At 37.4% G+C, this 25,143-nt stretch overlaps 1 protein-coding gene across 1 annotated transcript in view; it reads left to right on the top strand.

Annotated features, from left to right (window-relative positions):
• Positions 1-10,263: 10,263 nt before the first annotated feature.
• Positions 10,264-25,143, top strand: part of LOC149234031 (uncharacterized) — a 62,371-nt gene continuing 47,491 nt past the window's right edge. Inside the window, exons 1-2 of the mRNA XM_089368129.1 lie at positions 10,264-10,792; positions 10,953-11,482. Of these exons, the coding sequence (XP_089224255.1) occupies positions 10,264-10,792; positions 10,953-11,482 (1,059 nt within the window). The remainder of the gene's footprint in view (positions 10,793-10,952; positions 11,483-25,143) is intronic.

Genomic DNA, 25,143 nt, shown 5'->3' with positions numbered 1-25,143 from the left:
TAAACTTGATATGGATCACAGAAGCCTCAACTCAACAAGAAGAAGGATTTCAGAGATCAAAATATTGTCCAACCTTGAGGCTACTCGGGCAACTCCCCCTCTTCTATTATTCCAGGTGAATAAGCCATTGCTGGTTTCTAGATCAACCAACTCTGAGAATTGTATAAAGTTCATTAAATGTTGGGATTCTTCTTATAGAATTATAGTTCTCCCCTTTTTCTCTTGCAAATATTTGATTAGGTTGAAATCACCCCAATGATCCAATGTAGATCATAATCAATCAAGAAGGAATGGTGGTAGCAAGGTCACAATATCCAGATGCAGAAGGAAATATTGATCAAGAAATGCAGAAGGAGAAGGAAATTGGAGGATCCAAACATCCTTATTCCTCATAGAGCTTAAATTTAGATAAAGAACATCCGAGGAAAACAATATACAACCAACTAATCATTGTAACGTCCACTCCTGATCAAGGAGGATGGCAAAAAGTAGAAAAGAAGAAGGGTAGAAAAGGGTGACTAAGTTTTTTTTTGTAGTCCTAGTTTATTCTTTTTGGTTGGTTTTGGTTTTTAGGTGCCGGCTATTGACTGGCACTGCTTAGACAGATTCATTTAATTTTTATTATTTTTATTTTTTTTCTTTTTGGGGGATTAGTCGAAAGACTGATCTAAAGGAATGCCTACATGCATCTGCAAAATGTAATTTTGTTCCTTGATTTTCACGTTGAATAAAATTACGATTTTTCTTCGGAAAAAAAGATGATCTGGCTAGTTGATATTTTTTATGAGCAGATCTACCCTAATGCAAATTTGATCTCCATAAAATATCTTAGATATCCATGTCATGGCTCATTTGATATCAACAAAAACTAGATCTCTAGCAAATGTTACTAGTGATCTATAACACTTCTGTAAATTTGACAATAAACATATTTCTCTTAAAATGTGATTAGGGCATGTGTGGTTTTTTGTGAGCATTTATATTATGAGATAATCATTCTCTATGTAAAAAATCATGAAACCTAATTATTTGATATTGAGAAAGAAATAAATCATATGACCTGTAGCAAACCTGTAATATTTTTTTTTTCATTTCTTGGTACTCATTCTTGTGTGGCATTGGCATGGCCTTTTTTTTTTATAAATGTTGGTTCTTGTGGAACATAATTAGTATATTAAATTTCCTTAGCAACTTGTGCAACATTAATTAATCTATTCCTCTTTATTGGATATTCAAGGGGTGTACTAGAAGGCATGTGAATTGTGGAAAAAGTGGTGTGGTGAAGGTTCTAGATTAAAGAAGGGCGGAGATGGTGTGGTCATGATAGGTAGACCCATAGAAACTATTCACATCTTCCCCAAACTGAATAAATTTTTTTCCTTGGAAAAATAATTAATGGTAAGAAAGTCAGGGAAAAAAAGAGTAGGCTCAGGTATCTTTCTAAATACAAATATATTATTCAATAAATTTGAAAAAAAATAGAAAGAATAAGTGCACTTGCACCTATCTAAGAAGTTTATGAAAACTATACCAAGCATATAATATCCACAAACTCCCATCGCATGAACTTCTGTGGAAAATGCCTCAACGTTCTGTAGCAACCTTACGATCTACAATAATAGAAAGATCCATAGTATGGTAGAAAAAATATTTGTAGTAGAAGAAATATCTACAACATGGTAGTGGAGGGATTTGACATTTGGTAATGAAAAAATTGTAGCAATATAATATCAAGGAATATGAAACATCATAAATATTTGTAGCAGAATAAAGATTTGGGGTTGGAGAAAGATCTATAACATGGTAGTAGAGGTATATGTGATTTAGTGCTGGAAGGATTTACAACAACATAAATATTTGTAGTGGGAGAAGTATCATCTTTCTATTTTGTCATGCATAATCCAGATCCTTAACTCCAAAATCAATATTTTTTATTCTAGCTCCACAACATTGGGAGTTTCGCAACTTTCTTGTAGAGTTTTTGTGGCTTCGAGTGTTTTGTAGCTCTAATATGGAGTTTTTCTAGCGCCAGGTATTCCACATCTCTCTTATAGACTTTTCACAATAGACTTGTATATTTCTTATGGCAAACCTATAGCTCATAAAGTCTATACCATGTTTGTTGAAGGAATTTGTAGCACTTCTCAAGATGGTTATAAGCAAGCCAATGATAATAAGAATTTGGTGGAGTGACAATAGTAAGTTCTTGGAAATCTTTATTCCATAAGCGATTAAAACTTGAAAGGAGATTTCTTGCTTGATTTTGTTAATTATTTTCTTTTCTTTTCTTTTTATTTTTTGCAAAACTTGTTAGCCAACAAGATGGTTTTAAAACTATATCCATCTAACTGCATTCAAAGAATTTTCACAATTAGAATTTTTATTCCTAAGGAATGCTTGCTACAAATTTATTTTCAAACATTGCATGGATTGGTGGCACATGGAATAGGTTTTGACCATCATATTTTTATTTTTTATTTTTATTTATTGTTTTTAATAATCTAGGGAACTTTGGTGTAAGAAGGTTGAGGTAAATTATTTAGTGGTTTGAGAGTGGGTGCAGTAGGAATCTATGAAGGTATTTATGGAATTCATTAATGATCCTTTCAAGATTTCTCAAGTTGTTTAGGAAATATTTTTTTCACTTTGGGAGAGGTGGGGCATTAAATATTATTGATATAACCTTTCATGGACGACCCTAAGGGTTGGAATTGGGTTGTGATAGTATGTTGGACGGATAGGAAATTTTCTAGCATTAACCTCTCTGGATTCCATAATATAGAAATACCTCTTGAGGCTCCTATAACATCATTCGCTATGGTTTGGGAATTTTCTAGATTATTCTAGATATGTTTTGAAATGTACTAGATGGAAATTTCCTTTCTTGTAGCATGACAATGTCAGGATCTTTATTTTTGATTTATTTTTAGGAGTCTCCACATGGATTTTCCTTTGAGACCCCTTATGTTCCATGCTGTGATTTTCATTGGTGTTATGGTTAGGAGGGTGGGTGTGTCTCTGTGATTTTCCTAACCTTGACATAAGTTACTAGGTAGTCCCCCATTTCCCTGATTAATTGCTGTTTGTTTTTTTCCTGTCTTATTCCCTTCCTTAAAATTCCTTTTGCGTGGTCCTTTTTTATATTTCTTTTAATTCCTAATGAAGAAGAATGACTAGGATTTGAGATGTTACTGAGGGTTGTTTTCTTTCTTTTCTTTGTTGCTTGAAGTAAAACCTTGCTATCAGCTACACCTGTTATTCTAGGAAGGTCTTCTAGGTATTATTTTATGATTCTTCCCACTCTTCTTCGATCATCACCACATCTTCCTCAGTTCATTTTGAATTCTCTATGTTTGTTGATTCTCTCATTTTTTTCTCTTGGAATTCTCTCATCTAAACCCTTGGTTTACCACATATCCTTGTTTTTGTTCTTGATATTTATGCATTTATTCCTCTATTTGAATTACCAAGAATTTGTTATTATTTGGCTATTTGGAGGAAGGATGGTTTCTAATTCCTCTTCTTGGTAGTTTTCTCTTATTAGTCACTTTTGTCAATCCTTCCTCATTTCCTTTCTGCTCTTCATGAGTTTCTTGAAGTGTTTGATTCTGAGGGAACTCTTAGAATAAATGTCCCTATTCATGACATTTCCATCAATGGAAATGAATTTTCTCATATGCTATGGGTTATTCCCATATATCATTATGATAGCTATTTTTTATTTTAGCTAGTAGAGCCTTGGTTAGATCTACACATATTCTAGCATACTATGTGTAGCAACCAAATATGGTAGTGTTTGAGAGCATCACGAATGAGTTGATGGAATTTCCTATGCCTTCCAGAATGTCTAGCTCCTAAAATTCCTGCAACAATGAGTATAGGCACAACAAAATAAGGGATTAGGTGAAATTTTCTTTATTAGAGTTGAATAATTCAACTCATGGTTTCATGTACATCCCTGCAGAAAGGAGGAAATAAGGTCCTACCTGAAATATTTTTCCCCTATATTCAACTTTGTTGAAGATAGCAATGATAAATTCCTATGCAACCAGTTTCAATTCCATGTCCCCCTTAATCTACAGTTTTTTTTTTTGATCCAGGTTAGGAGAATGTTTTTTGTTGGCTTATGCCCATGAATTTGTAGATCAATGCATGATCTTTCATGTATTATTTTTTCACACCTATTCTCTTTGAGATGATTTCATAACTCATGGCTTCTTTTGTTTAGGGGAGACAAGAATTTGAGTTTCTTGGTGTTTTTCTCTATTGATTTTCTGAGTTGCTTCATTTCCTCTACTCACTCTTTTTTTAGTCGTGGATGGGTTTTGTTTACTAAGCCTTTGGTTGCACCTAATTGCATAGTCTACAGTTGTTTTGCTTATAATTCCTTCTAGAAACTATAGTGCTGAAGGAGGGACTATTTCCTCCCCCCTCGCGTGGGTTCCATTGGATTTTAGCAGTGAATCGTGCTTTCAGTAAACCCTAGGAAGTTCAAATCTCTACCTCTGAAACAAATATTAGTGCTAATAGTAACACCTTATTTTTTGCAAGGTTAACATTACAACTTGTTTTTCATGGATTACAAAATTCTATATTTATATATGAGATTATTATTTATGATATTTATATTTTTTTCAATATAAAATGGGATTAACTTTCAATGGACTTACAATGATACGATAAAATAAGAAAAATAATGCAATGAAAGTGTAAAGTAATTTTAGATTTAATGGATGAGATGGTTTAAATAATAAATATCAAAGGTTTATTTTATTTGAAGAGTATTGGTGTTTGGTTGATAGAGGTTATATTTAGAAGGTAAATCATCTAGAATAGTATGAGTTAGGGCCTTCTGTTGATGCCTCGAAAATCATTGCATCGACATCGAGGGATAACCACCCAATCCAGACCTTAATACAACTCCTTTTCCGTTTGGGATGGTGGCTCCGACTGGATATAATGGGACCAGTTTCCCAGTAATGAATAAAAAAGGGGATGGATGAGTGATTGGTTTTCTAATAAATGATAATGAATGGATGACTTAATCTAAAAGCGAAAATACAAATGACTATTCTATCCCGGGAAGCTTCTATTCTTAAGTTTAACGTTTGATGATCTTTGTTCATCAATAGGCATATAGATGACTCTATTCAATAAACATAGACATTCATTCATATAATAATTGCTTTGTTCAAATAGTTGAACAAAATAATTAATAAAACATTGTTACACTTATCTTTTTATATTACTGATACATGTATGATTAGAAGAAAAGAATGCTGTAAACATCCAATAGTGGAAAGTATAAAGAATGTTGTTAGAACACATGCATACATTCAATAATAGCAAGAGTGATCAAATAAAAATTCACATAAAAAGAATGAATTCAGACATAGATAGTAGTACCATATGAGCTGCAAATCATTCCCAACATCAATCGCAATTCTATTCCTTCTTCCGACTCAGAAATACTTTTAAATAAATGCAGTAGTGCACATCCACATAAAAGCTTCGTTATCAAAATTGGAATAATTGGCCCAGTCTTTATAAAAAATATACCTGAAGTACAGTAGTGCAACTTCAGGTTTAAGTCATATACAAAAACTTACGACCCTTTCCGATGCATTGAAAGGGTCTATAAATACTTAATCTAACTAACTAACTACAAAATTAAAATGCTACTGAATTGGTACAACTTGATCTAAAATATCTCCCCCATAGCAATTTGGCAGTCGGCAGCATGATTCATCACTCTGACTGTTTGCCTTTAGACCTGAGTTGGCATATCGCTAGCATCGGTTCCACTTCTTGGGGGCGGCTAAGACGAGAATTGAGTTGAGTAGCATAGGTGGCATCGTGTATTTCGGGAATGATACACTCGATTGCATCTGTTAGGCACTTGAGGGTGGCTCTCTGGCTGTATGGTTTTACTAGGAACAACCAATAGGTGTCCCAAGTTAAACTGTTAATACCTGTGATCAATCTCCCATTCTTTTCCAGCTCTTGATAACATGATTTCTCTAATGTTTTGGCCGATAGTAATTTACCTGGTGTACACTGAGAGATCATATTAGATAAATAGAGAGTATCATTAATAAATTCAATCAAATTACTAGTGGATAATTTGCATCTAGAAACTACTCTCTCTGCCTTCATCAACTGGGACTGCCACTCCATAAATAGGATTTCTTTATGGGATTCTAAGATTTTAGGCAAATTTGCTACCTCTCCCTCATTCGTGTCCTGCCAATTAAGAAAATTTGTCACGGTCTCATCGGCCTGCTCGAAGTCTTGTCTAGCATCGACTGATTTATCGATTATTGATGCTGTTATGTCACACAGGGGTTCAACTTGAGCAATTTTGTGACACAATAATCTTATTTGTGTTATCAGTGCCTTATTAATTTGTAGTGCTTCTTCTTTGAAATCGGCAGGCTGCGGAAGATTCTTGAACTTCTCTATTTGACCTGATAATTGAGCAATTTTATCATCTTTTGTCTTTACCATCTGTTCATTCATTGCTTTTAAGTTTGCTAATGCCTCCGATAGTTCTTTCTGCTTTTGAATCGCACTTGAATCGATCCTCTGTTTCTCTTAATGCAACTGCTTATTCAATTGATTATTTATTTGTTGCTGCGTGGACAATTGCTGTTCTAATTGTTCTGCTTTCTGCTGTGCCTCCGATAGCTATGCTTGTAATGAAGCGATTGCCTGGTCTTTTTCTTTTAGCAAATTACTCACTTCTGATGCCTTGTCCATGGTGGCCGCCGAATAGGCTCCAACATATTGGGACAATTTTGTTAGGTCATCAGAAGGATCAAACTCCTCCTTCCAAACCACGTTGGCAGTCACTGTTTGTTCAGGGAACAGGGAAGGTTGATCAATCCTTCTCCTTTTCCTCTGTCGCTTTACTACGGCCCTGTGTTTTGGGCTATAAAAGACATCCAATGGAGGTATATCCTCCACTTGCAAAATGATTTGATCCGAAGGATCTTTGGGAATTATTTCTATATCTGTAGTAGGGGGTAGACCGCTGGTTCCTTCACTTGGAACCTCTTTTGATGTCGTATCTTGTGTATCAGCTGCTTTGGATGTATTGGATTCTCTTGACCTTTCTAGATTGCTTATGATTGAATCGAATTGTTGCCATTCCTAGAGAAACCTTGGGTCAATCTGGGTATCGACATTCACATCCTTGCTGCTCTGCTCCTGCCGCCTTTTCTGTTCCTCTTCACAAATCCTCTCTTGTTCTTTCCTCTGCGCTTCCTCCTGTTCTTTCCTCTAGAGTTCCTCCTGCTCTCTTGTTTGGACTTCTCCAACAATTTTTGATGTAGCAGGAGGTTCATTAGTAAGTCGTTGTTTAGGCTCGCTTGACTGTGACATTGGGGCAGTGGCTAACAAATCTAGAGGCAGAGTTTGCAACCTCTTCTCTCTAAGTCTGTTAAATTCGACTAACTCGTCATCCTGATATCTTATTTTAGCTATCGCTTGAATATGAAATAATGACTCAGCCCATGAGAATAGGTCCTCAAACTCATCTTCTTGATGTTCAAATTTAGTGAGTTTTGCCTGTTCTAGTGCATTATAGACGATTTTTTTTGGATCAAATCGTCTGTTAAGAAGAGTGGCGAGATTCAGTGTATTTATATTTTCTGCTTCTTTCTCTGCATGCTTGTAGTCATGCAGAGTGTAAACGCCACACCTTAGAGGAGAAGGAGGCCAGTCTTGCTTCTTTTTATTCTTCAGAGTCTTTGTAACTCCTTCAGATGTAAGCTGATATGCTATTTCTTGGGCCAATAGTTTGTCGGGTATATACAAGGGGAGGACGTGAGGTTTGGCATGACTACCAAAAACTCTTATATATGTAAATTTTTCTTCTCCAAACCAGGTTCCTACAACTGTCAAGTCAATCTGTGCTTGTGAGGAAATCTTAGGAGCAGGTTTGTCAAAAATCGCATAGTAAATGGGTAACATAAATCCATTGCAAACTTGATATAGGTGGTGTTTATAGTGGGTTTTCCACAACTTCTGGTGATAGATATGAATGGGCATGGGGTCTTGTGGAGTCCATCTCCACCCCAGCACAGGAAATTCAGAGTTAAAACAAAGAGTATCTAAGATATAGGCACTAAAGTAAAATGGAGGAATGAACCTTTCCATAACGCGGGTTTTGTTTCTGAACTCAAGAATAGTTGTTACTAACTTATCAGATAATATATTCCCCCAATTCATTATTTCGCTATTGCATGCTGCTTCCATTAAAGGTACCATCAGTGTTTTACGAAACGGCCGTACCGGTACGGAAACGGCCGTTTCGTTCCGTTTCGTTGCAAAAAACCTTGACCCGGTGGCTGACCCGGTCCGGCTGGCCGAGTCAGCTATGACTCGGCCGAGTCAGCCAATGACTCGGCCGAGTCATAGCTGACCCGGTCAACCCGGCCGGGTCCCGTCATGACTCGGCCGTACCAATAAAAACCGGCTGTGGCAGCGTATTTACCCAAAAAAAATGACTTTTTTGCTGTTTTTTAATAAAGTTAGTTAGGGTTTGTGGAGCTGAAAGGGTTATTGTGATTTGTTTAATGCTTTTGGGGTCCATTTCCCCTCCCAAACTCTATTTAAGACAGCCAAATGCTCTCATTTCACTCACAGCAGTCTTATGCATTTGAGTGAGAGTCTTCTTTGAGAGTTAGTGAGCAGTTCTTGAGCTTGTTTTGGAGCAGCAGTGAGGAGTCTTGGAGGAGCATTGTAGCTGGAGTGAGGAGCTTCTTGGGCAGCCATTTGGAGCAGCATTGAGGAGCTGATTTTTGGAGCAAGCTTGAGGAGGCAGTTTGTGCCTGGAGGTATTTTTTTCCACCTCTATAAATCTGTTTTTACTTAGTAAATTTTAGGTGCATATCAAGATAGCTTAGAGAGTGTTTTTAGTCAAATAAATGAACATTGAATCAATTTTTTTTTTTTTTTTCATTTTCAGATTGTTTTCCTAGTCAAAAAATGGCACCTAGAGCAAAGGATCCTGCTTGGGCATATGTTGAAATGGTTGATGATGAGATGTGTTGCAAGTTTTGCCATAGGAAAATTAAGTCAGGTCCTGGGGGGATTAATAGGCTGAAACAACACTTGGCAGGGATTAAAGGCAATATTACTGCATGTAAATCTGAGGAAATTGGGGAGATTAGAAAGAATTTGTTGGAAAGCTTTGAAAAATTTAATGCAGAAAAGACTAGGCAAAAAGAGATACAGGCTGAAATTGGGAGGAAGAGGGAGATACAAAGAATGATGGCTGCCAACCCCCACTATGAGTTTGAGGGTTCTTCCTCTATCCCTCAAACTGATGCATCAAACCCTTTCCGTTATGTTCCTCCCTCTTTTGCTTCTGTTCAAGATAAGGGAAAGGGTAGAATGAAGGGTGATGGGACTATCAAAAGTTTTTTCACTCACTCAGGCTCCTCTCCATCAGATGCACATGGTCCTGAAGTTAGTAAAGGTCTTGCTCAGCCCACTTTAGATGACCATTGGAAGAAAGAATTGAGGGAGACTGCTTGTGACTACATAGCTAGATGGTGGTATGATGCTGATATCCCCTTTAATGTTGCTCGTTCACCATATTATGAGCCTATGTTTGAGGCCATACATGCTGCTGGAAAAGGCTTCAAAGGCCCTACTATGCAAGAGCTAAGGGGGTTTCGTTTGCAGAAAGAAATTAAATCAATTAATGAGTATTTGCATGATTTCAAGGAATCATGGGCAAGAATAGGGTGTACCATCATGTCAGATGGATGGACTGATCAAAGAAACCGTACCATCATAAACTTTCTTGTCTTCTGCCCATAGGGAACCATGTTTTTAAAATCAGTTGATGCATCTGATAAGGTAAAAGATGGCCACTTGTTGTTTCAGCTATTGGATGAGGTTATTCAGGATGTGGGGGTGGCTAATGTTGTTCAAATCATCACAGACAATGCCTCTAACTATGTTCTTGCTGGTAGACTGTTAGAGGAAAAACACAAGACCATGTTTTGGACCCCATGCGCTGCACATTGCATAGACCTCATGCTTGAGGATATTGGAAAATTAGATTGGGTCAGAAACACTGTAGATAATGCCAAAAGCATAACAAAATTTATCTACAATCATACACTGGTTTTGAGTCTCATGAGGAAACACACTGGAGGCAAGGATATTATTAGGCCTGCCATCACTAGATTTGCTACACATTTTTTGACATTGCAATCTATGCTTTCCCAACATAGAAACTTGCAAAAGATGTTTTCCAGTGATGATTGGAATCAAAGCAGTTGGTCTAACAAACCAGAAGGTAGAGAATTGAAAAGGAAAGTCCATGATGAAACTTTTTGGAGAAAGGCAACAGAGATTGTGAAGCTTGCTGAGCCACTAGTTAAGGTGTTGCGGTTGGTGGATGGGGAAAGGTTGGCTATGGGCTTCATTTATGAGGCTATGGATCAAGCAAAGGAGCAAATAAAGACAGCATACAAGGATAGAGTGGCAAAGTATGGGCCCATTTGGGCAATCATTGATGAAAGATGGAACAATCAACTCCATCGCCCTATACATGCAGCTGGGTATTTTTTGAACCCACGGTATCATTATAAAGCTAAGGAGTCAGGAGCTTTGAGGGGGGAGGTCAGAGATGGATTGGTTGATTGCATTGAGCGCATGGTCCCATCGGAGTCTGATCAGCTGCTGATACATCAGCAGGTCACATCCTTCAGCAATGCAACAGGTACCTTTGGGAAGAACCTAGCAAAGATTGCAAGAGAAGCAGATGAGCCAGGTAAACAAAAATTTCAATTTTCAATTTCTTAATGGTTTTACTTTTTTTATTAAAGTTTGTTAAATCATTTATAATTTGAAAGTTAGATATAATTTGTAATTTTGTTGAGCTTCAGCCTTCATCTAACTCATAATTCATTACACTCCTATGTTTTTTGCAGCACAATGGTGGGAGGCCTTTGGTGGCCAGTGCCCTGAATTGCAAAGGTTTGCAATTCGTATTTTGAGTCAAACTTGCAGTGCATCTGGGTGTGAGCGCAATTGGTCTGTCTTTGAGAGGATTCACACAAAGAAGAGAAACCGTTTGGAGCAAAAACGGTTGAATGATCTAGTTTTTGTCCAATACAACCTTCGGCTCAGACGGAACCAATTGCTGAACAAAAGACCTGATTCAGATCCCATTGTGTTGGAAGACATTGATCCAACATCAGATTGGGTAGTGGAGAGTCGTCTACCAGAGTTTGATCCTGATGAGGATCTTGATGAACTTGATGTTGGAGATCCACTGCAGCATGTTCAGTTGAATGCAGATCCCAATCCACCAGCCTCAGTCTCACAGCCAGCTAGTAGGACTCCAGTTGTAGGTGCTTCGCCTTCCTCTGCTCAGCCACGACAGAAGCGCAGCCGCATTTGTACTCTATCTCAGCTTGCATCTGCTGCACAGCCTAGTGATACTGGCAGCACTTCTACAGTTGCAATTGGAGACGATGATGATGAGGAGGAGCCATGGGGCCCCTTGTCTGACTCTGATGATGATGATCCAGAGATTGGTCGAGATGATCTTGGCTCCTCTGGCAGTAGCTACTAGCCTCCTTGGTTATTTGTATTTTGTTTTGACTCTTGAGTCTTTGATCATGTATGACAGACTACAGTTGACTATGTATTTACTATTGCCATTGGGTACCACTGTACCATTTTGATATAATGGATTGGTTCATGAGCCTACTTTGATCATATGTTGTCTTCCATGTATATTATAATGTTGTGTGTTTGGAAACTTGAATGAAAATCTATAAAATTATGTTTAAAATATTTAAAATTATGTTTTTTTATAAAAAAAATAAATATTTAATGTATTTTTTACAACGACCGAGTCATTTAAATCGAGCCGGCCGAGTCATTACCGAGTCCGAGTCCGAGTCCGAGTCGATCCTTGGCCGAGTCCGAATCCAAGTCCGAGTTGTAAAACATTGGGTACCATCTCTATGGTGACGTTTGAAGAATCATGCAGCCCCCAAATCCTACACATCATCACTCCGACATAACAATAAGGAGAACACAAGGAATCGACAGAGTAGATACCCGAGGACTCATGCTTGTGTTTCGCTGGGTTTTGTCTCCATTCTCGTATAGGCGCTGATTCAATCTCATTTTCATCTATGAACTTCTCCAGAAACGCTTTGTTATACTTCTTCTCTAGTTTGGGAAAATGGTACATTTGTCTCAAATCATCGGGTTGAAATGAACCGAATACTCTCCCGTCGATAGTGAAAAACGTTCTATTTGTAATTGGAATTTACTCAACTGCCCATCTTACCACATTTGTGTCTGGAAGAATTTTCTCTTGAGCTGCTATCCAGTGTAGGTAAGAATAGGCCAAATCCTTTAAGGTCGCCTCGGACTTCTGGGTCGAGTCTACTGTAGCTTGTTCTGATGTTTCCTGCGACTCTTTAGCCTCAACCAGATTATAGATGCTCTGCCAAGTAGTATAACCAAGACCAAGACATGTGGTGTTCGAGATTAATCCTTTTTTACTTGGTCCCGAATCAACAGCGTGTTGTCCTGTTACTGTGGAACCTGAAGCTGTTCCAGATTTCTTAGACTTCTTCCCCATTTGGCCTGAATTTGCTGCTTCGGAGGAGCTCTGCAGAGGAGATAAAATGAACGTAATGTGGAGAATAGGTGGCGCAAACAAAATATGAATGAGGTATATTAATCAATGAATAATGGAGGATTAACATAAGGTGGCCGCGGATACAATCTCTGAAGATATTTTGGCATTACTGCTCCATTAAATGGCCGTTTAAACCTGTCAATCATTTAAATGCTCATCATATCGTTTATCGGCAGAATAATTCATTTAAGCGCGGCTTTGATGTTTTGGCGGTTGGGCGTAAGTGAATCACTATCGGGAAGAGAAAGGCTTTTAATAATAATTAAACATAATATATCCCAGCCTTATCAATCCTTTTCGAAAGTTACGCTTAGCTTTATCACAATCGGGGATCAGAGGAATGCTTAAGTTGTTATATTGGTGTCCTTTCGGAATCCCCGATCGCCGATAGCGATATCTAATATAATGCACTGCGTAAATCCCCCATACTTAGATAGCGATATCGCCAATTCACATCGGGAGTTTTAGAAGAGGGCTTTTAGATGCATGCATGTTACATTTCCTGATCGCCGATAGCGATATCGCATCGGAGAAAAGAGAGGGGCCTTTTGTTATGCATCCTTACCTTCTCGATATCCGATAGTTATTCACGCTTGTCGCATCGGGGAAAACCAATGGGCCTTTTGTTATGCATCCTTTGTTATTGCGATATGCGATCTTGCGATCGCTTTATCGCAATAATAAAGAATTATTCATTTTTTATTATAAGACTGATTATATATTCTCTCAAAAGGTTTTATAATGTTTTATTTCTTTTCGGACCTTTTGAGGAATGACAAATTGATACCAATTTAATCTAAAAGGGACCCATTTCATTTTATAGTTTTGAAAATAAAATTTTATGAAATGGGGGGTTGTTGTACAACACAACAATTGGCGATTCGCTGGAAGAAACAATTATATTTGAGAAATATTGAAATACTTAGACTTTCTTTGTATAGAAATATTATCAAAGAGGAAAATTCTAATATAACTAGGTATACATACATTCTGAATATAATAAGAGCTATTTTTGCTAATTTCTTCTCTTGTTAAAATTAGATACATTCTAAGTTTTAAATTGGCCTCTATTGGTGTATAATGATAAAACAAAAAACCTTTCCAACTTAGCCTTTTTAATTGACTCCTTTGTCATAGGTAGAGCCTCTGCTGCCAGCAAACGTTCATAGTTTCGACAGGGATACCTTTTAACCATTTGACTGTCTAGTATCCCATCCATTTCAGAGTATGATTAAAAGAATGAATTCAAAATATGCTTTCATATTTTGATTCTTTTCTCCTTTTCTATTATTTTGTAAGATAAAAAGCCATTGTCCTGGTTTGGTGGCCAGCTGTTTGACAATGCCATTCACTGGTAGTAATCTAACCGAACAAGATGGCTCGTGATGAGACCCCTTGTCTTATGATTATAAGCCATTACCCTGTTTTGGTATGCAATGTTGGTAATGTCGGTTAAACTATTTCCCAATGATCATGGTAAGCAGGCTTGTAATAAGACCCCTTATCTTTTATATCAAATATTTTAGAATTACACTCTGAGTAATCATAAACTTGGATGAATGGGATGGACAATTTTCTCCTTAAGAGAGAATGGATGACAGGGTAAGAGTTGAAGGTGCTAAGATTGAATTAGTTTCTGTTTTGATATTGATAACCCTTTTGTGGCCAATTTGAAAACTATAAAATGATTTACAGTAGCTCTAAATCTTGAGAAGATTTCACAAAAATGAAATGGGGTTTCAGAATGTGAATATACCTAATTTCCTAGAAATTGTCCCTTTTGTTAAAGGCTTCTATTTTAAAAGTAAATATCAAAACTACTTCTTTTGAGAAAATTTTCAATATAGCAAAGGCCAATGGAAGATATCTTACAACTTTATTTCCTAATGGTCCTACAAACTACAAATTCTACTGAACTTGAAAAAAGGGAGAAGGGGTTACCTTCTCAATTGAAGAATTTCTTTAAGATGAGGCCATTAACAGGAAGATAATCTCTCTTTCCTGATAAATCTTGTAATATGAATGTCGAATGGCCTATCTTTTCGCAGATCTGAAATGGTCCAAGCCACATCTTCTGAAACTTGGTGTGTTTTCCTTTATCCTCATGGGCTTTGTCCCATTTCAGAACTAGATCACCAACCTGCAACTGTTTTGAACTAGATGAAGTTGTATCAAAAGATGACTTGATAATTTGTTGATGTTTTGCATGAGTAATTTTGGCCTTTTATCTTTCTTCTTCTAATTTTAAGATTTGATCATGTCTAGGTTGAATAGAAGAAGAGGGGCTTTCTTCAATAAACTGCACTAAGGCTAAAGATGGAAGCACTAGATTCGTTGGTAGCACTGCTTCTTTCCCATATACAAGGTTGAATGGAGAAGTACCTATGGAAGCCTTCTGCGTTATTCTATTAGCCCATAGTGCGAATATTAAATACTTGTGCCAGTTTTTATGATTCTGTTCAATAGTTCGCTTAATAATTTTAACTAGATTTTTATTGGTAGACTCTGCTAAACCATTACCCTAGGGATAGTAATTTGCAGAATATTTCAATTTAAACCCTCTTTTAGTAGCGCACTCAAACATAGCATTTCCAGAGAAATAAGATGTATTATCGAAAACAAGAGAATTTGGGACACCAAACCTGGTAATGATGAATTGATCTATGAATTCCATAATTGCCTTAGAATTTGTTGTCTTCAAAGGAATCGCTTCAACCCACTTAGTAAAGTAATCAGTGGCAGTAGGGATATACTTATGCTGTTTAGACGAATGTGGAGTGATTTCTCCAATGATGACCAATCCCCATTGCTCAAATGGTTGTTCAATGTTGACTGGTTGCAAAGGGAAAGCTGGCTTTCTTTGTCGTCCACTGGAGGTTTGACAACTTCGGCATTTCCTTACATATTCATGAGCATCTCTGAACAAGGTGGGCCAATAGTATCCAGCATGAATGATTTTGTGGGCTATTATGTCAGCTCAAAAATGTCCTCCTGCTGGTCCATCATGTAGTTCCTGCAAAACCTTTTGTGCTTCAGGTTTTTCTAGGCATCTTAATAAAATCGAATCATAATTTTTCCTAAAAAGTACATCATCAATGATTATGAAGTTTTTTTCTTTTAATCTAATGGCCCATTTGTTTTTATAGGACAGGTTAGGAGGTGCATATCCATTTTTAAAATAAAAGATCAAGTCTGCATATTGCGATTCAGAATCAGTAATACTTATTTGGTTGATTTCTTCAATATGTTCTGTATCACCTGGTTCTTGAATGTTGGATGATCCTGCTAATAACCTGCAAAAACCTTGGCCTCTAACAATCTTTGCTGGCTTGATTTCCAAGTTATATTCTTGAAGTGCTGTAACCCAATTTGCCCTTTTTTCACCTAATTCCCTTTGGATTAGTAATTGGCTTACTGCAGGAAATGGAACTATAACTTTTGTATGGGCTTTTAAAAGGAAGGGTCTGTAATGTTTGACAGCTTTATACACAACAAAGGCTTGTTTTTCAACTTCGGAATAATTTATTTCAGCATTTGAACTATAAAATGGAATAGGTGCTTCCAAGTTGTGATCATTAATTTGAGTGAGTACTGCTGCATAAGATGAATCAGACGCGATAGTATACAATGTGAAATGATTAGAAAAATTTGGAGTGTTTAAAGCGGGGGCATTGATTATTGATTGTTTGATTGAATCAAATGCTTCCTTTTCTGCAGATCCCCATCTAAACACTGAATTTTTCTTAATCATAGTTTGTAATGGTAAAATGATGTGGGAAAAATCAGGAAAAATCTCTTGACAAAGTTAATTTGACCTAAAAATGACTGCATGGATTTTTTTATTATGAGGAAATGGAATTTCAGAGATTTCTTTAATCCTATCCGGATCAATATAAATACCATCTTTGGAAATGATAAAGCCCAAGAGCTTTCCTTGATTAAGAGAAAAGAAGGATTTTTTGGGATTGAGTGAGATACCATACCTTCTGCAGCGTTCAAAGATTTGATTTAAATCATGCAAATGATTGGATCTCTTCTTGGAAAATACAGTAATATCATCTAAATAGATAACTACTATTTTGTTGATCAATCCTTTGAAGGCTATATCCATCGCTCTTTGGAATGTAGCTCCTGCGTTAATAAGTCCAAAAGGCATTTTCTGATAAGCGTAAGTTCCCCATTTTGTTTTGAAAGTAGTTTTGAGTCTGTCATCAGGATGGACCAAAATTTGGTTATATCCTGAAAAACCATTTAAAAAGGACATTAACTCAGAACCTGCTACTGAATGGAGTATCTGCTCCATAGTAGGTAATGGGAAATTATCTTTTTGGCTTGCCTTATTCAGATTTCTAAAATCTATACAAATCCTGATGTCGCCATTTTTCTTCCTAACAGGCACCATATTGGAAACCCAGTTTGAATGCCGAACGGGAAAAATAATCTTAGCTTTCAAGAGTTTATTGAGTTCTGATTTTATTTGACTCTCTAAGTTCAGATGTATTTTCCTCAACTTTTGTTTAATTGGTTTTTGTTCAGAAAGCATTGGAATGGTATGCTGGATGATTGATGCATCGTATGTTTTTAAATCGTCATATTTCCAAGCAAAGACTTGTTTATTTTTCCTTAATAATCTAATAAATGCTATCCTTTCTTCCACAGAAAGTCCTAATCCCAAATTAATGTTTTGAGGGTTCTGCTTAGTACCAAGGTTTATCAATTCAAATCTTAAGGTGGAACTTTGGAGCTTTGCATTGGTCACCTGTTTAAACCTATCTTTAATATTGTAGAGATCCTCAAGTTTAAACACAGGTTTTGGTATTGAGTTTCCCTCGTGCTTTTCTTTCATCTGAAGATCATGCTCGCTTTCCTCAATGATCTAATCATCGTAGGATTTGTCGGAAGTCAAAAAATGTAAGATGTCTTCATCATGATTGAACACTCAGCAATTGGTGACATTGTCAAGAATCGATGGTCTAAAAAGTAACTCTACGAAAAATCTATCTGGGCTATAATCTTCAGAGGGTAAGAGTTTGGAAGCAACATTGGCTAGCAAGTCGGCTGCTAAATTCTGAGACCAAGGGATGGAAGAAATATTGAATGCTAAAAATTGAGAGGTGAGTTCTTGTACCAACGACTGATAGTGTTTGAGATGGCTAGAAAGACAATGAATTGTGTTTCTAACCTGTTTTATGATAATCTCTGAATCACCAAACACTTTCAAATATTGAACATTAAGGCCAATAGCTTTATATAGTCCTTGAACTAAGGCCTCATACTCAGCTGTATTATTCGTGCATTCAAATTCCAACCTACAAGACAACATTGTTTTTTCTCCCTGAGGGCTAACCAAAATACATCCTGCTCCCGAGCCTTCACTAGACTTAGATCCATCAAAATATAGTGACAAAAATAAAGAATTATCAACAATTTTATTTACAGTTTCCTCAGTAACATTAAAACATCTTGACCTATCTGTTTGTGAAAATTTTTCGATCTGAGATGTGAAATTGTTTACTGAGAAAGGAGATGGTTGGGCGGTGAAGTTGCCAAAGAATGATTCAGATGAATAATTCCCCAAGATATTGTTATTAAATGCTATTGGTTGATTCTCCTGTTCAAATTCTATAACAGTATGGGTCATATGTTTCTCCCGATTGATTTTTATTTGATTTGGCTTTCCCTTGTAGGGTAGCCACATATGGGACCAATCAGTAGAAATATACCCATGGAGATTTTCAGACCAATCCCTACTCAAAATTAAACCATAAAACTCAGGTATATCAGCGATTAAGATATCAATTCTTTGAACCACTCGTGGATCAGCCGATAACCTGATAGTCACAGAGTTGATTTCCCCTAAAACCTGGACTTTGGTTCTATCTAACTGCACAATGTGAATTGCGGACTTTTGGGGCTCAATGTTCAGTTTGGAACAAACTAAAGCTGGCATTATATTAGAGGATGCCCCTGAGTCAATCAAACAATTGTGTAGATTTTGATTATAGATCTCATAGGTTAAGAGGAAAGGAGGAGTATGGGAATTTGATCTGTCCCCTATTAAGACTGCGTCAGTAGCTTCAACCCTACCAGAAGGTGGTTGACCTGAATCATTTGTAGCTTTATCACTAGGAAGAGGCGAAGAAGGAACTGCATTCAATTCCTTAAGAAGCAATTTCTGCTAATGTTTTAATTTTCTAAGTTCAAACATGGTGATGTTTGCCTTAGTCTTCTTCATATCATTAACAATATTGTAATCCATTGAATCCGATACTACCAACGTTTTAGATATTGAAGGTATATTTGAGGATGAAGGTTGGTTTTGAGGTACTGTTGCAGCCGGCTTCTTTGTGGGTGCCTTTTCCTTTGTAGTAGTAGCACCTGGACTTCTTTTCTGTGAACTTGCCTGGACAGGTTCAGGGGCACCTTTACTCCTAGTAGTCACAGGAAAAGCTTCTTGCTCATTTTCTGTATCGGAGTTAGGTAATATGAAGTCCCACATTCCATGGCATTCAACAACTTCCTCTTCTTCATCAGTTGGTGAAATTGTTCCATCTTCTTCTTCTTCTTCAGGATCTGAATCTGCATTAGATATAACATTTGGTGGTTTTGATTCAATTTTCTTGAAATTCCTAAATGGCCTTTTTGTTGAGGTTTTAGCTACCTGTTTTTTGATTTCAACCATTTGATTTGACAGAGTCTTGAGGACCTTTTGTAAACCTTCCATGTCATATGGATCTTTAGGGGTTTTCTTCTTTGAATCATCTTTAAAAGAAACTTTTTTGGATTTTCTATCTTCAAGAGCAGCTTTATTTTCTAGAGCATTAATACGTTTCTCCACAGCAAGTGCTTCTTTCATGTTTTCGGCTAAAGTTGGTTTTTCGGCCCTATCTACAAAGATAGCCATATTGGCAGGTAGGGTAGTTATATACCATTCGCTTTTGATTTGCTGACTTGGTTTGGAGGCCGTTGGAATCTTATTCAAGAGTTTATTGAATCGCGAGTTGAATTCTTTAATCAGTTCCTCATGCTCTATCCTAAGATTGGAGAGATCATTAATTAATGTGGCTAAAGATCTATCATCGCCATACTTAGTAAGAAACTGTTCTTGGCAAATGTTCCAACTGGTAATGGATCTAGAGGGCAGGGAAAAATACCAAGATCCCATTGATCCTTGCAAAGTATAAGGGAAACGCCTAACGACAACATCTTCCTCTGTTACTCCTTTCAGATTAACTGATAACATGAAGTTATTAATATGTTCTTCGGCTTGTGTTCCAGCATCTGGATTAAACTTGGGTAGCCACTTTTCAAGACTATCAGGCAATGCATGTAATGGTGCAGGCATATTGACCGCACCAAGATTATTCCATGGATCTGCCATTGAAACACCAGTAGTGGATGAGATTGCTGATGAAATTCCAAATGTTTGGGAAGGAATTGATATTGAGGATTGAGCAGGTTGGGATGTTAAAGTTCCTAATCCCTGATGAACAACAATATGTAATGAGGGAGTGGATGGCTGACTTCGCACTAGGGAAGATGAGATGGAAGATGTGGATGAAAATGCTTCACTCTCAAATCCTTCAATGTTCTTCTTTCCCCTTTTCCTTTTAGGTAAGGGTAACTCAGTAGGTTTGATACCGAGCTTTCCGCTCTGAAGTCTGGTTAGGGGATGAGGTAGATTGAATTGTGAAGTCTCACTGCCTTGAGATACCTTAGATTTTTGTGGTGATATCGAGAAGCCTTGAAGTTTATGGATGAGTAATTGAACTTTAGGGGACTCAGGACTTAATCGTTTTGGAGTATTGTGGGTTTGAGCAGTGGTAGTTGATTCCTCTTCTTCTCGCTTGGATACTAGAGAACCAACATGCAATTGGGAAGTACGAGGTGATGTGGAGGGATACTTACTCTCAGAATGGTCTGTAGATTTGGGTTTGCTCGCCATTCACAATTCATGGCCCTCCTTCTAGCACCAAAAATGTCGATGCCTCGAAAATCGTTGCATCAACATCGGGGGATAACCACCCGGTCCGGACCTTAATACAGCTCCTTTTCTGTTTGGGATGGTGGCTCCGACTGGATATAATGGGACCAGTTTCCTAGTAATGAATAAAAAAGGGAATGGATGAGTGATTGGTTTTCTAATAAATGATAATGAATGGATGACTTAATCTAAAAGCGAAAATACAAATGACTATTCTATCCCGGGAAGCTTCTATTCTTAAGTGTAACGTTTGATGATATTTGTTCATCAATAGGCATATAGATGAATCTATTCAATAAACATAGACATTCATTCATATAATAATTGCTTTGTTCAAATAGTTGAACAAAATAATTAATAAAACATTGTTACACTTATCTTTTTATATTACTAATACATATGTATGATTAGAAGAAAAGCATGTTGTAAACATCCAATAGTGGAAAGTATAAAGAATGCTGTTAAAACACATGCATATATTCAATAATAGCAAGAGTGATCAAATAACAATTCACATAAAAAGAATGAATTCAAACATAGATAGTAGTACCATATGAGCTTCAAATCATTCCCAACATCAATCACAATTCGAATTCCTTCTTCCGACTCAGAAATACTTTTAAATAAAGGCAGTAGTGCACATCCACATAAAAGCTTCGTTATCAAAATTGGAATAATTGGCCCAGTCTTTATAAAAAATATACCTGAAGTACAGTAGTGCAACTTCAGGTTTAAGTCATATACAAAAACTTACGACCCTTTCCGATGCATTGAAAGGGTCTATAAATACTTAATCTAACTAACTAACTACAAAATTAAAATGCTACTAAATTGGTACAACTTGATCTAGAATATCTCCCCCATAGCAATCTGGCAATCGGAAGCATGATTCATCACTCTGACTATTTGCCTTTAGATCTGAGTTGGCATATCGCTAGCATCAGTTCCACTTCTTTGTTAGGATATTGCTACACATAGGAAATAGTTAAGTACAACTTGGTCTAGTATAGAGTTAGGTAAAGTGTGTTTCTTTACCGTTGTACATTTTGTAACTTACAATCCGACGGTCATGATATGTAGTGATCCAACGGTTCATTCTCTCCTCGGTATTACCGACACTTGATCCGTGGCTTGACACCCGATTGGTCCATGATTTCTATTTAAAGCACATGGAGGGTCATTTGTAGGGTAATCCGTGCATGAGAGAAACATATGTAAATTTTCATTCTTTTATTAATAAATTGCCTGAAGTGGCCGCATTGGCTCAGGCTGTGGACTGTTTCCCTCTTTGAGGGTTTTAACCATGTCAAAAATACTGGTGTATTGATCTGCGATCTGGTTGTGAGCGGTGTCCTTTGGTGTTCTGTCTGAGGAACTTACCCTATAAATTCCTACATTCTTGAGGGCGGCTGAGACGAGAATTGAGTTGAGTAGCATAGGTCGCATCGTGTATTTTAGGAATGATACACTCGATTAGATCTGTTAGGCACTTGAGGGCGGCTCTCTGGCTGTATGGTTTTACTAGGAACAACCAATAGGTGTCCCAAGTTAAACTGTTAATACCTGTGATCAATCTCCCATTCTTTTCCAGCTCTTGATAACATGATTGCTCTAATGTTTTGGCCGATAGTAATTTACCTTGTGTACACTGAGAGATCATATTAGATAAATAGAGAGTATCATTAATAAATTCAATCAAATTACTAGTGGATAATTTGCATCTAGAAACTGCTCTCTCTGCCTTCATCAACTGGGACTGCCACTCCATAAATAGGATTTCTTTATGGGATTCTAAGATTTTAGGAAAATTTGCTGCCTCTCCCTCATTCCTGTCTTGCCAATTAAGAAAATTTGTCACGGTCTCATCGGCCTACTCGAAGTCTTGTCTAGCATCGACTGATTTATCGATTATTGATGCTGTTATGTCACACAGGGGTTCAAATTGAGCAATTTTATGTCACAATAATCTTATTTGTGTTATTAGTGCCTTATTTATCTGTAGTGCTTCTGCTCTGAAATCGGTAGGCTGCGGAAGATTCTTGAACTTCTCTATTTGACCTGATAATTGAGCAATTTTCTCATCTTTTTTCTTTACCATTTGTTCATTCATTGCTTTTAATTTTGCTAATGCCTCTGATAGTTCTTTCTGCTTTTGAATCACACTTGAATCGATCCTCTGTTTCTCTTCATGCAACTACTTATTCAATTGATTATTTATCTGTTGTTGTGTGGACAATTGTTGTTCTAATTGTTCTGCTTTCTGCTGTGCCTCCGATAGCTGTGCTTGTAATGAAGCAATTTCCTCGTCTTTTTCTTTTAGAAAATTACTCACTTCCGATGCTTTTTCCATGGCGGTCGCCGAATAGGCTCCAGCATATTGGGACAATTTTGTTAGGTCATCAGAAGGATCAAACTCCTCTTTCCAAACCACGTTGGCCGTCACTGTTTGTTTAGGGAACAGGGAAGGTTGATCAATCCTTCTCCTTTTCCTCTGTCGCTTTACTACGGCCCTGTGTTTTGGGCTGTAAAAGACATCAATGGAGGTATATCCTCCAATTGAAAAATGATTTGATCCGAAGGATATTTGGGAATTATTTCTATATCTGTAGTAGGGGGTAGACCGCTGGTTCCTTCACTTGGAACCTCTTTTGATGCCGTATCTTATGTATCAGCTGCTTTGGATGTATTGGCTTCTCTTGAGCTTTCTTGATTTCTTATGATTGAATCGAATTGATGCCATTCCTGGAGAAACCTTGGGTCAATCTGGGTATCGACATTCACATCCTTGCTGCTCTGCTCCTGCCGCATTTTCTGTTCCTCTTCACAAATCCTCTCTTGTTCTTTCCTCTACGCTTCCTCCTGTTCTTTCCTCTGGAGTTCCTCCTGCTCTCTTGTTTGGACTTCTCCAACAATTTCTGATGTAGCAGGAGGTTCATTGGTAAGTCGCTGTTCAGGCTCGCTTGACTGTGTCATCGGGGCAGTGGCTAACAAATCTAGAGGCAGAGTTTGCAACCTCTTCTCTCTAAGTCTGTTAAATTCGACTAACCCGTCGTCCTGATATCTTATTTTAGCTATCGCTTGAATCTGAAATAATGACTCATCCCAGGAGAATAGGTCCTCAAACTCATCTTCTTGATGTTCAAATTTAGTGAGTTTTGCCTGTTCTAGTGCATTATAGACGACTTTGTTTGGATCAAATCGTCTATTAGGAAGAGTGGCGAGATTCAGTGTATTTATCTTTTCTGCTTCTTTCTCTGCATGCTTGTAGTCATGCAGAGTGTAAACGCCACACCTTAGAGGAAAGGAGGGCAGACTTGCTTCTTTTTATTCCTCAGAGTCTTTGTAACTCCTTCAGATGTAAGTTGATATGCTATTTCTCGGGCCAATAGTTTGTCGGGTATATACAAGGGGAGGACGTGAGGTTTGGCATGACTGCCAAAAACTCTTATATATGTAAATTTTTCTTCTCCGATCCAGGTTCCTACGGCTGTCAAGTCAATCTGTGCTTGTGAGGAAATCTTAGGAGTAGGTTTGTCAAAAATCACATAGTAAATGGGTAACATAAATCCATTGCAAACTTGATATAGGTGGTGTTTATAGTGGGTTTTCCACAACTTCTTGTGATAGATATGAATGGGCATGGGGTCTTGTGGAGTCCATCTCCACCCCAACACAGGAAATTCAGAGTTAAAACAGAGAGTATCTAAGATGTAGGCACTAAAGTAAAATGGAGGAATGAACCTTTTAGTAACGCGGATTTTGTTTCTAAACTCAAGAATAGCTGTTGCTAACTTATCAGATAATATATTCTCCCAATCCATTATTTCGCTATTGCATGCTGCTTACATTAAAGGTACCATCTCTATGGTGAAGTTTGAAGAATCATGCATCCCCCAAATCCTACACATCGTCACTCCAGCATAACAATAAGGAGAACACAAGGAATCGACAGAGTACTTACCTGAGGACTCATGCTTGTGTTTCGCTGGGTTTTGTCTCCATTCCCGTATAGGCACTGATTCAATCTCATTTTCATCTCTGAACTTCTCCAGAAACGCTTTGTTATACTTCTTCTCTGGTTTGGGCAAATGGTACATTTGTCTCAAATCATCGGGTTGAAATGAACCGAATACTCTCCCGTCGATAGTGCAAAACATTCTGTTTGTAATTGGGATTTCCTCAACTGCCCATCTTACCACATTTGTGTCTGGAAGAATTTGCTCTCGAGCCGCTATCCGGTGTAGGTAAGAATCAGCCAAATCCTTTAGGGTCGCCTCAGACTTCCGGGTCGAGTTTGCTGTAGCTTGCACTGATGTTTCCTGTGGCTCTTCGGCCTCAACCAGATTATAGATGCTCTGCCAAGTAGTATTACCAAGACCAAGACATGTGGTGTCCGAGATTAATCCTTTTTTACTTGGTCCCAGATTGGCAGCGTGTTGTCCTATTACTGTGGAAGCTGAAGTTGTTCCAGATT

This window comes from Pinus tabuliformis, chromosome 8 (genome assembly GCF_031772625.1).
Source record: "Pinus tabuliformis cultivar Carrire ecotype Pingquan chromosome 8, CPIR1, whole genome shotgun sequence".
In the NCBI taxonomy this organism is placed as follows: Eukaryota; Viridiplantae; Streptophyta; class Pinopsida; order Pinales; family Pinaceae; genus Pinus; species Pinus tabuliformis.
The sequence above is the reverse complement of the archived record's forward strand: the minus strand, read 5'-3'. Positions and strand labels throughout refer to the sequence as shown.